The sequence below is a fragment of the Oncorhynchus gorbuscha genome, linkage group LG08, assembly GCF_021184085.1.
Source record: "Oncorhynchus gorbuscha isolate QuinsamMale2020 ecotype Even-year linkage group LG08, OgorEven_v1.0, whole genome shotgun sequence".
NCBI lineage: Eukaryota > Metazoa > Chordata > Actinopteri > Salmoniformes > Salmonidae > Oncorhynchus > Oncorhynchus gorbuscha.
The window spans coordinates 74525995-74541410 of record NC_060180.1 but is presented as its reverse complement, the minus strand read 5'-3'; the positions used below and the strand labels follow the sequence as shown (position 1 = coordinate 74541410).

At 47.6% G+C, this 15416-nt stretch overlaps 1 protein-coding gene across 4 annotated transcripts in view; it reads left to right on the top strand.

Annotated features, from left to right (window-relative positions):
- Positions 1 to 15416, top strand: part of LOC124042177 (rho GTPase-activating protein 29-like) — a 77952-nt gene that overhangs the window by 43256 nt on the left and 19280 nt on the right. For all 4 annotated transcript variants that reach the window (XM_046360576.1, XM_046360575.1, XM_046360578.1 and 1 more), the window contains 6 exons: positions 9131 to 9283; positions 11325 to 11389; positions 12657 to 12767; positions 13880 to 13960; positions 14244 to 14399; positions 14640 to 14777. In XM_046360576.1, the coding sequence (XP_046216532.1) occupies positions 9131 to 9283; positions 11325 to 11389; positions 12657 to 12767; positions 13880 to 13960; positions 14244 to 14399; positions 14640 to 14777 (704 nt within the window). The remainder of the gene's footprint in view (positions 1 to 9130; positions 9284 to 11324; positions 11390 to 12656; positions 12768 to 13879; positions 13961 to 14243; positions 14400 to 14639; positions 14778 to 15416) is intronic.

Below are 15416 nucleotides of genomic sequence, written 5' to 3'. Positions count from 1 at the left end.
CCTCGAGATTCAACAGGTTTTAAGACTAAAACGTTGTCCAGGAGAGATTTGTATTGGCTAACAATAGTTTTTTGATAGATGTCTGTATCTGTAGGACTGTTTTAGAACCATGTCATTTATTGGGCTGCGATGCTTCATGGTTGGGTTCTGCTTTTCTCAGAGACTGTGATTTTACTGTGGTCTGAGAGAGGTGTTAGTGGGCTGACTGTGAAGGTTCTGAGAGACTCTGGGTTGGTCTGAGAGAGGTGTTAGTGGGCTGACTGTGAAGGTTCTGAGAGACTCTGGGTTGGTCTGAGAGAGGTGTTAGTGGGCTGACTGTGAAGGTTCTGAGAGACTCTGGGTTGGTCTGAGAGAGGTGTTAGTGGGCTCACTGTGAAGCCTCTGAGAGACTCTGGGTTTAGGTCGGTGAGGAAGTAGTCTACAGTGCTGCTGCCAAGGGATGAGCTGTAGGTGTACCTCCCAAAAGAGTCCCCTCTCAGCCTACCATTGACTATGTACAGACCCAGTGTTCCACAGAGCTGTAGGTGTACCTACCTAAAGAGTCCCCTCTTAGCCTACCATTGACTATGTACAGACCCAGTGTTCCACAGAACTGTAGGTGTACCTCCCAAAAGAGTCCCCTCTCAGCCTACCATTGACTATGTACAGACCCAGTGTTCGACAGAACTGTAGGTGTACCTCCCAAAAGAGTCCCCTCTCAGCCTACCATTGACTATGTACAGACCCAGTGTTCCACAGAGCTGTAGGTGTACCTCCCAAAAGAGTCCCCTCTCAGCCTACCATTGACTATGTACAGACCCAGTGTTCCACAGAGCTGTAGGTGTACCTACCTAAAGAGTCCCCTCTTAGCCTACCATTGACTACGTACAGACCCAGTGTTCCACAGAGCTGTAGGTGTACCTACCAAAAGAGTCCCCTCTCAGCCTACCATTGACTATGTACAGACCCAGTGTTCCACAGAGCTGTAGGTGTACCTCCCAAAAGAGTCCCCTCTCAGCCTACCATTGACTATGTACAGACCCAGTGTTCCACAGAGCTGTAGGTGTACCTCCCAAAGAGTCCCCTCTCAGCCTACCATTGACTATGTACAGACCCAGTGTTCCACAGAGGTTTAGGAGCTTTTTTTGTTTTTCACTTTGTCATAGTTGTTTCTGAGGAGGGTCTGTGGGGAGGGAAAGGTTGTTGCTTCCCAATAGATGTTTATCCCCATGACTGTTAACCAGATAAAGAATTCTCCTGTTTTTGATCAATTCGATTGAATGATTTAGTTCAGTTTTATACCATATTAGCATTTCCCCTGAGTCTCTGCCCTGTCCTGAGTCTCTGCCCTGTCCTGAGTCTCTGCCCTGTCCTGAGTCTCTGCCCTGTCCTGAGTCTCTGCCCTGTCCTGAGTCTCTGCCCTGTCCTGAGTCTCTGCCCTGTCCTGAGTCTCTGCCCTGTCCTGAGTCTCTGCCCTGTCCTGAGTCTCTGCCCTGTCTGATTCTTTTGAGTCTCTGCCCTGTCTGAATTTAGTGGATGGTATGATTATCTCCCTATAACCTAGTGGACAGCCAGTGGATGGTAGGATTATCTCCCTATAACCTAGTGGACAGCCAGTGGATGGTATGATTATCTCCCTATAACCTAGTGGACAGCCAGTGGATGGTAGGATTATCTCCCTATAACCTAGTGGACAGCCAGTGGATGGTAGGATTATCTCCCTATAACCTAGTGGACAGCCAGTGGATGGTAGGATTATCTACCTATAACCTAGTGGACAGCCAGTGGATGGTAGGATTATCTACCTATAACCTAGTGGACAGCCAGTGGAAACATCACCTCTGCACCATGTTTCCTGTACTACTACAATATCAACATCAGCAATTTATTTCAGGAAGTCTGGGTTTCTGCTCTTTAGCCCAGAAGCAAAGGACTCCAATCCTTGTTAATTCCACGCAACGTAAAAATATTTCTGTTTTTCTCTCTCTTTACCGTCAAAATGAGACAATACAACAAGAGCTATTAAAATAGGATTTTTAAATTAACGTTAACTCTTACTATGCAACTGTGATTTGTTTATCATTTAAGATGGCATTTGTGTCATGTCACTTGGGTGAATGTCGTGTGAGGATGGTGGAGTTGTTGTGCTCATCTTACCGTGACCCTCGGCCTATCACATGTGAGCATCCTTGACCCTCGGCCTATCACATGTGGGTTAGGGTTAGGCAGGGCTGGGGGGAGGCGTGCACCAGGCAGGGCTGGGGTGAGGCGTGCACCAGGCAGAGCTGGGGTGAGGCGTGCACCTGGCAGAGCTGGGGGGAGGCGTGCACCAGGCAGGGCTGGGGGGAGGCGTGCACCAGGCAGGGCTGGGGGGAGGCGTGCACCAGGCAGGGCTGGGGGGAGGCGTGCACCAGGCAGGGCTGGGGGAGGCGTGCACCAGGCAGGGCTGGGGGAGGCGTGCACCAGGCAGGGCTGGGGAAGCCTGGCTGGTTGAGCTGGGCTCCTCTGCTGTGTGAGGGCAGGTCATAGAGTGGTGATCTAGCTGCTCCTGCAGCCTGTTCTTTGTCCTCTTTCTCTCCTGCAGTCAGCCAGCTCTCTCTTGAGTCCGTCTCTCTCTTGCTGAACCTCTTTCAGCTGTGTTGCAAGGCTGTTGTCCTGCTCTGCCCGCACCTTGGTTAGGAGCTCCTCTAAGGTGTGGTCGTCTGGTGTCTGTTTGCTCACACTCTCCCTGAGCAGGACCACCTCCCCCTCCAGTCTGGTGAACTCATCCCTCATGGTGGTGAGGAGGACCCCTCCAGTCTGGTGAACTCATCCCTCATGGTGGTGAGGAGGACCCCTCCAGTCTGGTGAACTCATCCCTCATGGTGGTGAGGAGGACCCCTCCAGTCTGGTGAACTCATCCCGCATGGTGGTGAGGAGGACCCCCTCCCCCTCCAGTCTGGTGAACTCATCCCTCATGACAGCCATGGTGGTGAGGAGGACCCCCTCCCCCTCCAGTCTGGTAACTCATCCCTCATGGTGGTGAGGAGGACCACCTCCCCCTCCAGTCTGGTGAACTCATCCCTCATGGTGGTGAGGAGGGCCACCTCCCCCTCCAGTCTGGTGAACTCATCCCTCATGGCAGCCATGGTGGTGAGGAGGACCCCCTCCAGTCTGGTAACTCATCCCTCATGGCAGCCTTGGTGGTGAGGAGGACCCCCTCCCCCTCCAGTCTGGTGAACTCGTCCCTCATGGCAGCCATGGTGGTGAGGAGGACCACCTCCAGTCTGGTGAACTCATCCCTCATGGCAGCCATGGTGGTGAGGAGGACCACCTCCCCCTCCAGTCTGGTGAACTCATCCCTCATGACAGCCATGGTGGTGAGGAGGACCCCCTCCCCCTCCAGTCTGGTGAACTCATCCCTCATGGTGGTGAGGAGGGCCACCTCCCCCTCCAGTCTGGTGAACTCATCCCTCATGGTGGTGAGGAGGACCACCTCCCCCTCCAGTCTGGTGAACTCATCCCTCATGGTGGTGAGGAGGGCCACCTCCCCCTCCAGTCTGGTGAACTCATCCCTCATGGCATCCATGGTGGTGAGGAGGACCCCCTCCCCCTCCAGTCTGGTGAACTCATCCCTCATGGTGGTGAGGAGGGCCACCTCCCCCTCCAGTCTGGTGAACTCATCCCTCATGGGTGAGGAGGGCCACCTCCCCCTCCAGTCTGGTGAACTCATCCCTCATGGTGGTGAGGAGGGCCACCTCCCCCTCCAGTCTGGTGAACTCATCCCTCATGGCATCCATGGTGGTGAGGAGGACCCCCTCCAGTCTGGTGAACTCATCCCTCATGACAGCCATGGTGGTGAGGAGGACCCCCTCCAGTCTGGTGAACTCATCCCTCATGGTGGTGAGGAGGGCCACCTCCCCCTCCAGTCTGGTGAACTCATCCCTCATGGCATCCATGGTGGTGAGGAGGGCCACCTCCCCCTCCAGTCTGGTGAACTCATCCCTCATGGTGGTGAGGAGGGCCACCTCCCCCTCCAGTCTGGTGAACTCATCCCTCATGGCATCCATGGTGGTGAGGAGGGCCACCTCCCCCTCCAGTCTGGTGAACTCATCCCTCATGACAGCCATGGTGGTGAGGAGGGCCTGAGCCTGCTCTGCACTGAGGGGGTCGTTCTCCTCCTGGGGCATGTCCTCCACTATGGTGGGAAGAGAGGTGCTGGATGTGCCTTTTTGGGTGGGGAGAGTAGGGATGAGGGTGGTGCTGGATGTGCCTTTTTGGGTGGGGAGAGTAGGGGTGAGGGTGGTGCAGGATGTGCCTTTTTGGGTGGGGAGAGTAGGGGTGAGGGTGGTGCTGGATGTGCCTTTTTGGATGGGGAGAGTAGGGATGAGGGTGGTGCTGGATGTGCCTTTTTGGGCGGGGAGAGTAGGGGTGAGGGTGGTGCTGGATGTGCCTTTTTGGGTGGGGAGAGTAGGGATGAGGGTGGTGCTGCTGAGAGGGCATGTCACTGGTGGTGTCCTTCTCTCTCTCCTTAATGGTCTGAAAGTCTGTTTCAAACAACCTTGCACCATGACAGTCCCGGTCTTGTAGAGGTTTATTGTTATCATGGTGCTGGCAGGGGGCTTTCTGACTTTCAGCTTCCACCCATTACAGACTGCTGAGCGCCATGCGTTTGGCTGGTCAGTGAGACTCATATCACTGTTTTTTTTGTGTAGGTCTACAAAAAAAGAGTTTCTGGCCTCTTGCTTTAGTAGTTTCCTTTTTAAAAGCTTTCCCCGTTGGTTTCATTCTCGTCCTCTGGAAGGTGGAGAATGGACACTGAGGGGGGAGTGGGGGACATGGTGCCTGTGGGCTCTGCTACTACTGCTGCTGCTCCGCTGTCCCGCTGCCATGGCAACCAGTTTTATTTTGTCTTCAGCTGTTGCTACCTAGTTAGCTCTAATTTAGCTTAAAAAAAAAATTGAAGATATGTTTAAAGTTAGAGTCCGTGCTCCTTTAAGGGTTTACTCCGTTTGGTTGTTTGATGTAGTTGTATTAACTCTCCTTGCAAGGTTTGTTCTAGCTAAACTTTTCTGGCTAGCTTGATAGCCTGCTGGCTAGGTTGATAGCCTGCTGGCTAGGTTCTTGATAGCCTGCTGGCTAGGTTGATAGCCTGCTGGCTAGCTTGATAGCCTGCTGGCTAGGTTGATAGCCTGCTGGCTAGGTTGATAGCCTGCTGGCTAGGTTGATAGCCTGCTGGTTTTTGTTGTGTAGCTAACGAGAGGTTGTTCATCACTTCTTCTTTTTACATCCAGTGTTTATCTCATTTGCTTTATTGGCATAACAATGTACATATTGCCACTCTGGATATTTACAATATTAAAATAATAAGAATCAAAACTGTTACTGTTGTCAACAATAACCAAGGTTCAAAATAGCCATACGTTGAACAATAACAATAAGCATATAGGACATGTGCAGGTTGATTGGTCTGTCAGACACTGTTCCTCATCTTATGCCAGGCAGCAATGTAGTGCGCTGCCAACCCACAGCTCTCTGCGTCCTCCCCCAACAGGACGGGTAGCCTATCCTCATCAGAACCTTGAGTGTCATTTCCTCAAATTTGGCACGTTTGACATTTTGTCAGGAAATGCCGCTCTGTCTCAATGGTTGCACAGCCTTCTCTCTCTCTCTCTCTCTCTCTCTGTGTCTCTCTCTCTCTCTCTCTGTGTCTCTCTCTCTCTCTCGCTCGCTCTCTCGGTTTGCTTTATTGGATAAAACAATGTACATTTTGCCAAAGCTTTCTTTGGAGATTTACAATATTAACATAATCAAAATTGCCAATGGGACAACAATAACCAAGGGTCAAAATAGCCATACATTGAACAATAAACATAGAGGACATGTGCAGGTTGATTGTTCTGTCAGACACTGTTCCTCATCTTATGCCAGGCAGCAATGTAGTGCGCTGCCAACCCACAGCTCTCTGTGTCCTCCCCCAACAGGATGGGAAGTCTATTCTCATCAAGAGGTCTTTTGAAACCTTGAATGAGGGTTTCACATTTGGGGAAATGACACTCTCTAATTGTTTTATTTCTTTCACATTTTGTCTCAGGTGGTGCAGCGGTTGCACAGCCTTTCCTCTACAGGGAGCCAGGCTTTCATTTGTCTGCCCTTCTCAATGGCTGTGCTCACTGAGCCTGCACTATGTCAAGGTTTTTCTAAGGTTTTGAGTAGTAACCATGGTCAATAACCCATAATGACATAGTAAAAACAGTTTTTTTTTTCCATTTTTTTTTTCAAATGTATGATAAATAAATAAAAATGTAAATCATATTTACATAAGTATTTAGATCCTTTACTCAGTACTTTGTTGAAGCACCTTTGGCAGCGATTACAGTCTCAAATCTTCTTGGGTATGATGCTACAAGCTTGGTACACCTGTATTTGGGGAGTTTCTTCCATTCTTCTCTGCAGATCCTCACAAGCTCTGTCAGATTGGATGGGGAGCGTCGCTGCACAGATTTTATCAGGTCTCTCCAGAGATGTTCATTCAGGTTTAAGTCCAGGCTCTGGCTGGGCCACTCAAGGACATTTAGAGACTTGTCTTGGCTGTGTGCTTAGGGTCGTTGTCCTGTTGGAAGGTGAACATTCGCCCCAGTCTGAGAACCTGCTCCAGTGCGCTCAGGATTTCATCAAGGATCTTTCCCATTGATCACAAAAGTGTTTATTTAACCTTTATTTAACTAGGAAAGTCAGTTAAGAACAAATTCTTATTTACAATGATGGCCTACCCCAGCCAAACTTGGACGAGCTTGGGCCAATCTTGCGTCGACCTATGGGTCTCCCAATCACAGCCAGATGAGATACAGCCTGGATTCGAAACAGGGACTGTAGTGATGCCTCTTGCACTGAGATGCAGTGCCTTAGACCGGTGCCCTGTACTAATAAGCCTGGTGCTGAAAAACATCCCCACAGCATGATGCTGCCACCAGCCACCACCACAATTCACCGTGGGGATGGTACCAGGTTTACTCCAGACGTGATGCTTGGTATTCAGACCAAGAGTTGAATGTTGGTTTTATTAGACCAGAGAATCTTGTTTCTCATGGTCTAAGAGTCCTTTAGGTGCCTTTTGGCAAACTCCAAGCGGGCTGTCATGTGCCTTTTTACTAAGGAGTGGCTTCTATCTGGCCACTCTACCATAAAGGCCTGATTGGTGGTGCTGCAGAGATGGTTGTCCTTCTGGAAGGTTCTCTCATCTCCACAGACTCTGGAGCTCTGTCAGAGTAACCAACGGTTCTTGGTGACCTCCTTGACCAAGGCCCTTCTCCCTCGATTGCTCAGTTTAGGAAGAGTCTTGGTGGTTCCAAACTTCCATTTAAAAAATATGGAGGCCACTGTGTTCTTGGGGACCTTCAATGCTGCAGAAATGTTTTGGTACCCTTCCCCAGATCTGTGCCTCCACACAATCCTGTCTCGGAGCTCTACGGACAATTCTTCAGACCTCATGGCTTTGGTTTTTGCTCTGACAGGCAGTGTCAACTATGGGACCTTATATAGACAGGTGTGTGTCTAACCAAATCATGTCCAATCAATTGAATTTACCACAGGTAGACTCCAAGATGTAGAAACATCTCAAGGATGATCAGTGGAAATAGGATGCACCTGAGCTCAACTTCAAGTCACATAGTAAAGTGTCTGAATACTTATGTAAATATGGTATATGTTTGTGCTTTGTCATTATGGGGTATTGTGTGTAGATTGAGGGAGGGGGGTGATTTGCATTTTAGAATAAGGCTGTTATGTAACAATGTGAAATTCAAGGGGTCTGAATACTTTCCCGAATGCGCTGTATATTTTAACCTCTAGTGACACCCCATCCCGGATCCAGGAGCGTAATCATCGACTGACACTAATTAGCATAACGCAACGGACATAAATATTACTAGAATGAATTTAAAAAATCCTAAAACAATTTAATTTAGCAGTATTCATTTTGTTTGAGCAAAGAAACACATTGTTAGTAGAGCTAGGTGATCTGGACAAACAGTCATACGGCCACACATTGACCCATTTTGCTTCATAAGATAAATACAACAATAATATTGTTTAATGCACAGTTACTTTCCGTTAGTGGCTCTAGACTAAATGTTGCCAAGTAAGACATGAACCATGTTGTCTATTTCCTCGTGTTCAGGGATGTATCCATCGTGCATGGTGGATATTTTGATGTCAACAGTAGGGATCCAGAATAATCAGATGTATTTTTGTCTCTTTAGAGTTTATTTTTGAATGTTTTTGTTGTTGTCCTAGGTTATATGCAACACCATTTACCACCCGAGGGAACTCTAAACACATTAGCTAGTTGGCAAACTTTTAAATATATTGTTGCTAGGTATCCATGCAATTCATCTAACAATAACTTTTTAGCATCCATTCCTCTGCCAATGACTTTCTCTGTTTGTAAAGTGGTGTTATTTCCTCTATATTAACAGTTGAGAAATAAGTCTAATACTCAAATAAAGCTGAGAACCTCCTATTTTTTTAAATTTTATATAAACAGAAACTGTAGTTTTTAAAAACGTTGTCTTTCCCACAATTACATTTAGAAATGTTGCTCGACTGTCAGTAATGCTCTTACCAGAATGCATCTCTCCCTTCACTTTGTGTGCGAAAGGGGAGAGCGAGAGCCAGCAGCGAAACGGCAGCAGGGCAGATACTTTCATTGCAGGTTAATGCACGTTATTGTTGACCAAATAATGGTTTTAGAACAAAAGCATCTACAGGAACATGGCCTGATCACAGAAATTGCCGACATAAGTAAAATTGCTTCCGTAAGAATAACAGCGTTGGTTTCAGTATTTATTTTAATTTAAAGACATTGCTGAAATTAGCTTTAAGACTGCAACATTTCTCTTAGCTCAGGCAAGTCGGTTAAGAACAAATTCTTATTTTCAATGACTGCCTAGGAACAGTGGGTTAACTGACTGTTCCGGGGCAGAACGACATATTTGTACCTTGTCAGCTCGGGGATTTGAACTTGCAATCTTCCGGTTACTAGTCCAACCCACCCAATGTGGTTATGACCCCCCCCCCCCTCCTCTCCCCCCCAATGTGGCTAGGAACCCCCCCCCACTGTAACAACAGTAGAGACTGTATGATCGATGCTCCTCCTATACTACATATCCAGGCCCAGAGGTGGCGCTGTCTGAGGAGGAGGAGGATGTTGACCTGACGCTGCAGAAGAACGACAGCGGGGTGGAGTCGGCTCTGCTCTATGCCAAGGCCTGGTCTAAGTACACCAAGGATCTGCTGGCCTGGGTCGACAAACGCCTGGGACTGGGTTAGTTAGACACATGCATTCACCTGCAAGCATGCACACACGCATCACCTAGACAAACATACATGGCTCACACATACACACCTGGCTAGAAAATAGCCCAGGCCCAACTCATATCAGCATTTACCTCAGATCTTCAGTCAAAACCTACTAATGAAATAAATGGAATCAAAATGCTGATACTCTTTTCATTCATTTAATGAACAAGTTATGAGTAACACCCAATTCCCTGGTGTGGAAAATGTTATTGTCCCCTTTACACTCAGTAACTGGTTGTGCCACCTTTAGCTGCAATGACTCCAAACAACCACTTCCTGTAGTTGATCAGTCCACCTTTAGCTGCAATGACTCCAACCAAACACTTCCTGTAGTTGTTGATCAGTCCACCTTTAGCTGCAATGACTCCAAACAACCACTTCCTGTAGTTGATCAGTCCACCTTTAGCTGCAATGACTCCAACCAAACACTTCCTGTAGTTGTTGATCAGTCCACCTTTAGCTGCAATGACTCCAACCAACCACCTCCTGTAGTTGATCAGTCCACCTTTAGCTGCAATGACTCCAACCAAACACTTCCTGTAGTTGTTGATCAGTCCACCTTTAGCTGCAATGACTCCAACCAACCACCTCCTGTAGTTGATCAGTCCACCTTTAGCTGCAATGACTCCAACCAAACACTTCCTGTAGTTGTTGATCAGTCCACCTTTAGCTGCAATGACTCCAACCAACCACCTCCTGTAGTTGATCAGTCCACCTTTAGCTGCAATGACTCCAACCAAACACTTCCTGTAGTTGTTGATCAGTCCACCTTTAGCTGCAATGACTCCAACCAACCACTTCCTGTAGTTGATCAGTCCACCTTTAGCTGCAATGACTCCAACCAACCACTTCCTGTAGTTGATCAGTCCACCTTTAGCTGCAATGACTCCAACCAACCACCTCCTGTAGTTGATCAGTCCACCTTTAGCTGCAATGACTCCAACCAAACACTTCCTGTAGTTGTTGATCAGTCTCTCACGTCGCTGTGGAGGAATTTACTGTAGCTGCAATGACTCCAACCAAACACTTCCTGTAGTTATTGATCAGTCTCTCACGTCACTGTGGAGGAATTTTGGCCCACTCTTCCTTAAGCAGAACTGCTTAAACTGAGCTAGACATCCATGTTAGTGAACATACACTATATATACAAAAGTATGTGGACACCCCTTCAAATTAGTGGATTCGGCTAATTCAACAACACCTGTTGCTGACTGGTGTATAAAAATGAGCACACAGCCATGCAATCTCCATAGACAAATATTGGCAGTAGAATGGCCTTTATTGAAGAGCTCAGTGACTTATAACGTGGCATCGTCATAGGATGCCACCTTTCCAACAAGTCAATTCGTTAAATTTCTGCCCTGCTAGAGCTGCCCCGTTCAACTGTAGGTGATGTTATTGTGAAGTGGAAACGTCTAGGAGCAACAATGGCTCAACCTTGAAGTGGTAGGCCACACAAGCTCTCAGAAGGGGATCACCAAGTGCGGAAGCAGAGTGCGTAAAAATCATCTGTCCTCGTTTGCAACACTCCACTACCGAGTTCCAAACTGCCTCTGGAAGCAACATCAGCACAATAACTGTTCGTCAGGAGCTTCATGAAATGTGTTTCCATGGCCGAGCATTCGCACACAAGCCTCAGATCACCATGCACAATGCCCAGCGTCGACTGGAGGGGTGTAAGGCTCACCGCCATTGGACTCTGGAGCAGTGGAAACATGTTCTCTGGAGTGATGAATCGCGCTTCATTGCATCTGGCAGTCCGATGGAAGAATCTTGGTTTGGCGGATGTCAGGAGAACACTGCCTGCCCGAATGCATAGTACCAACTGTAAAGTTTGGTGGAGGAGGAATAATGGTCTGGGGCTGTTTTTCATGGTTCAGGCACCTTAGTTCCAGTGAAGGGAAATCTTAACACTACATTTTAGTGGATGGACATGCTTACAAATGTGTGAACCCTTTCAACAACACATCCACTGTCTTATCTGCTATATCTCTCCCCCCCCCCAGACATCGAATGTGCCAAGAGCTGTGCCAAAATGGCAGAATCTGCAAAGATGCTTGCGAGTCAACAGGTAATATGTTTTAGAATAATTGAACACAAGCACAGACCACGGATATACGCTGGGTGTACAAAACATTAGGAACACCTTCCAAACATTGAGTTGCACCCCCCCCCTATTTTTTTGCCCTCAGAACAGCCTCAATTCATCGGGTCAGGGACTCTACAAGGTGTCCAAAAGCGTTCCACAGGGATGCTGGCCCATGTTGACTCCAATGCTTCCCACAGTTGTGTCAAGTTGGCTGGGGGTTTTTTTTCTTCAAACCGGTGCGCCTGGCACCTACCACCATACCCTGTTTAAAGGCACTTCAATATTTTGTCAATCACCCTCTGAATGGCACACATACACAATACATGTCCCAATTATCTCAAAGCTTAAAAAGCCTTCTCTAACCCGTCTCCTCCCCTTCATAAACACTGATTTGAAGTGGATTTAACCTACATTCACCTGGTGTGGTCTGTCATGGAAAGAGCAGGTGTTCCTAATGTTTTGTACACTCAGTGTATCTATGCTTGCAGCTAAACAGACTAAAACATAGCTTACCCTCCTCCCTCTTAAACTTAAAGTGTTACTGATGACAATGAACAACTTCACTGATAGAAAACGGCCTGATAGAAAACGGCCTGATAGAAAATGTGCGTCAATATTAGTCAAACATTTTATTGTAGTGTCGACATTTACTACAAAAGTGTGAAATTTGATTAATTTTGGTTCATGAAGTCAGTCTCGTCCAAAACAGAGTTTATTTTTTTTTGTGTGAGTTCGTCATGACTTTACTTGAGGGTTGGGTTTAGATTTTTTTTCAACAATGCCCACTAGCTCGGGATAAACAGCTGCAGTCACTGCTCTCTATCTCTATGGTGAGACAGACTGGTCCAGCAACGCAGTGGATCGGACATCGTTTAAATAAGACGACACGTCGCACATTTTGTCTCTTGAGAAATACTTCACCAAACATCTTGGCTAGATGTACAATTGCTCGACTAAAAACCTTGTCAAAATGAATGAAATATTTTCATGGGTTACCTTAGAGATCCTGACTATTTTGACTATTTTGAGGAAGTGACCCTCATTTGGTTCCTAATTTGTCTCATGGGGGAAAAACCCCATCAGTAACTGCCTCATCAAACCACATCCCCTAAAAAAAACCTGAAATCTCGTTTTTCTTAAATGAGCAACAGAGAAACGTGGAGTCGGTGTGTTCAGTCACTCTTTGAACACACGAGAAGAGAATGTGACAAATTATATTTTTCTGTTTGTCTGTTTGTCTGGCCCATAGGACTACATGCCATTCAGAGAGACCTATATCTCTACGTTTAAGAATGACACAGAGTACAGCCAACTCCTCCTGCAGACTGCCACTGCCCTGCAGACCAACAAATTCATTCAGGTAGGACTGACGCTCTAGAACACATTCCTACAGGTAGGACTGATGCTCTAGAACACATTCCTGCAGATAGGACTGACGCTCTAGAACACATTCCTGCAGGTAGGACTGACGCTCTAGAACACATTCCTGCGGGTAGGACTGACGCTCTAGAACACATTCCTACGGGTAGGACTGACGCTCTAGAACACATTCCTACGGGTAGGACTGACGCTCTAGAACACGTTCCTACGGGTAGGACTGACGCTCTAGAACACGTTCCTACGGGTAGGACTGACGCTCTAGAACACATTCCTACGGGTAGGACTGACGCTCTAGAACACGTTCCTACAGGTAGGACTGACGCTCTAGAACACATTCCTACGGGTAGGACTGACGCTCTAGAACACATTCCTACAGGTAGGACTGACGCTCTAGAACACATTCCTACAGGTAGGACTGATGCTCTAGAACACATTCCTACAGGTAGGACTGACGCTCTAGAACACGTTCCTACGGCTAGGACTGACGCTCTAGAACACGTTCCTACGGGTAGGACTGACGCTCTAGAACACGTTCCTACGGGTAGGACTGACGCTCTAGAACACGTTCCTACGGGTAGGACTGACGCTCTAGAACACGTTCCTACGGGTAGGACTGACGCTCTAGAACACGTTCCTACGGGTAGGACTGACGCTCTAGAACACATTCCTACGGGTAGGACTGACGCTCTAGAACACATTCCTACGGGTAGGACTGACGCTCTAGAACACATTCCTACGGGTAGGACTGACGCTCTAGAACACATTCCTACGGGTAGGACTGACGCTCTAGAACACATTCCTACGGGTAGGACTGACGCTCTAGAACACATTCCTACGGGTAGGACTGACGCTCTAGAACACATTCCTACGGGTAGGACTGACGCTCTAGAACACATTCCTACGGGTAGGACTGACGCTCTAGAACACATTCCTACGGGCAGGACTAACAAACCTTCTAGACTCAATAATGTAGCGATCGACGGCGATCTGACCTCTGACAAGGCAACATTTTTCATTTGGGTTGATAATTATTTGTGACAGAAGTGCAATGTACACAATCCTCTATGTTGTGCCTCTTTGTGCGTCCTGTAGCCGCTGTTGTCCAGAAAGACTGAGCTGGACAAACTGAGGAAAGACCTTAACGAGCAGTGGCAGAGAGAACAGAAGAAAATGGTTTGTGAGACTTTTGTCCCTCTGCCTTTCTCTGTGTGTGTGTGTTACTCCACTCACCTGTGTGTGTGTGTTACTCCACTCACCTGTGTGTGTGTGTGTGTGTGTGTGTGTGTGTGTGTGTGTGTGTGTGTGTGTGTGTGTGTGTGTGTGTGTGTGTGTGTGTGTGTGTGTGTGTGTGTGTGTGTGTGTGTGTGTGTGTGTGTGTGTGTGTGTGTGTGTGTGTGTGTGTGTGTGTGTGTGTGTTACTTCACTCACCTGTGTGTAACGCCCCTCTCCCGTGCAGCAAGAGTCCGAGGCGGCGCTGCGTAAGGCCCAGTGGGCCCAGACCCAGAGGACAGACGAGTACCAGAAGGCCCAGTCGTCAGCCAGCCGCTCCCAGGAGGAACAGCCCAGACAGCTGGACAAGAAGAGGAAGCTGGAGGAGGAGGCTCTACAAAAGGTATGGGAGAAGGTCTGATCATTTCCAATTAACTGCAGTCAATAGGCTTTATTGTCCAATTTAGAATAATCTGTTATGTTAAGTTCCTTGATTAAGGGCCCAGCAGCAGTAGGTGAATCTGACCTATTTGCAAGGTCACTCCCGCTATATTTCCCCCAGTCAGCTCTGTGACCGACAAACCTCCAGTTCCTGCTTCTCTAACCTTGGGTTCTAATGTTGTCTCTACTCCCTGTCTCTCAGGCTGAGGATGCGAGGGACCACTACAGATCCTGTGTAGCTGATGCAGGAGCCAGGAGGGCAGAGCTGGCCAGCACCAAGACAGACATCCTCACTCAGATCAGAGAACTGCTGGCTCAGTGTGACCTCACACTCAAAGCTGTGAGTTAAAAAAATAAAATAAAAAAATGTTTCACCTTTATTTAACCAGGTAGACCAGATCACCTTTATTTAACCAGGTAGACCAGATCACCTTTATTTAACCAGGTAGACCAGATCACCTTTATTTAACCAGGTAGACCAGATCACCTTTATTTAACCAGGTAGACCAGATCACCTTTATTTAACCAGGTAGACCAGATCACCTTTATTTAACCAGGTAGACCAGATCACCTTTATTTAACCAGGTAGACCAGATCACCTTTATTTAACCAGGTAGGCCAGTTCACCTTTATTTAACCAGGTAGACCAGATCACCTTTATTTAACCAGGTAGACCAGATCACCTGTATTTAACCAGGTAGGCCAGATCACCTTTATTTAACCAGGTAGACCAGATCACCTTTATTTAACCAGGTAGGCCAGTTCACCTTTATTTAACCAGGTAGGCCAGATCACCTTTATTTAACCAGGTAGGCCAGTTCACCTTTATTTAACCAGGTAGGCTAGATCACCTTTATTTAACCAGGTAGGCCAGTTCACCTTTATTTAACCAGGTAGGCCAGTTCACCTTTATTTAACCAGGTAGGCCAGATCACCTTTATTTAACCAGGTAGGCCAGTTGAGAACAAGTTCTCATTTA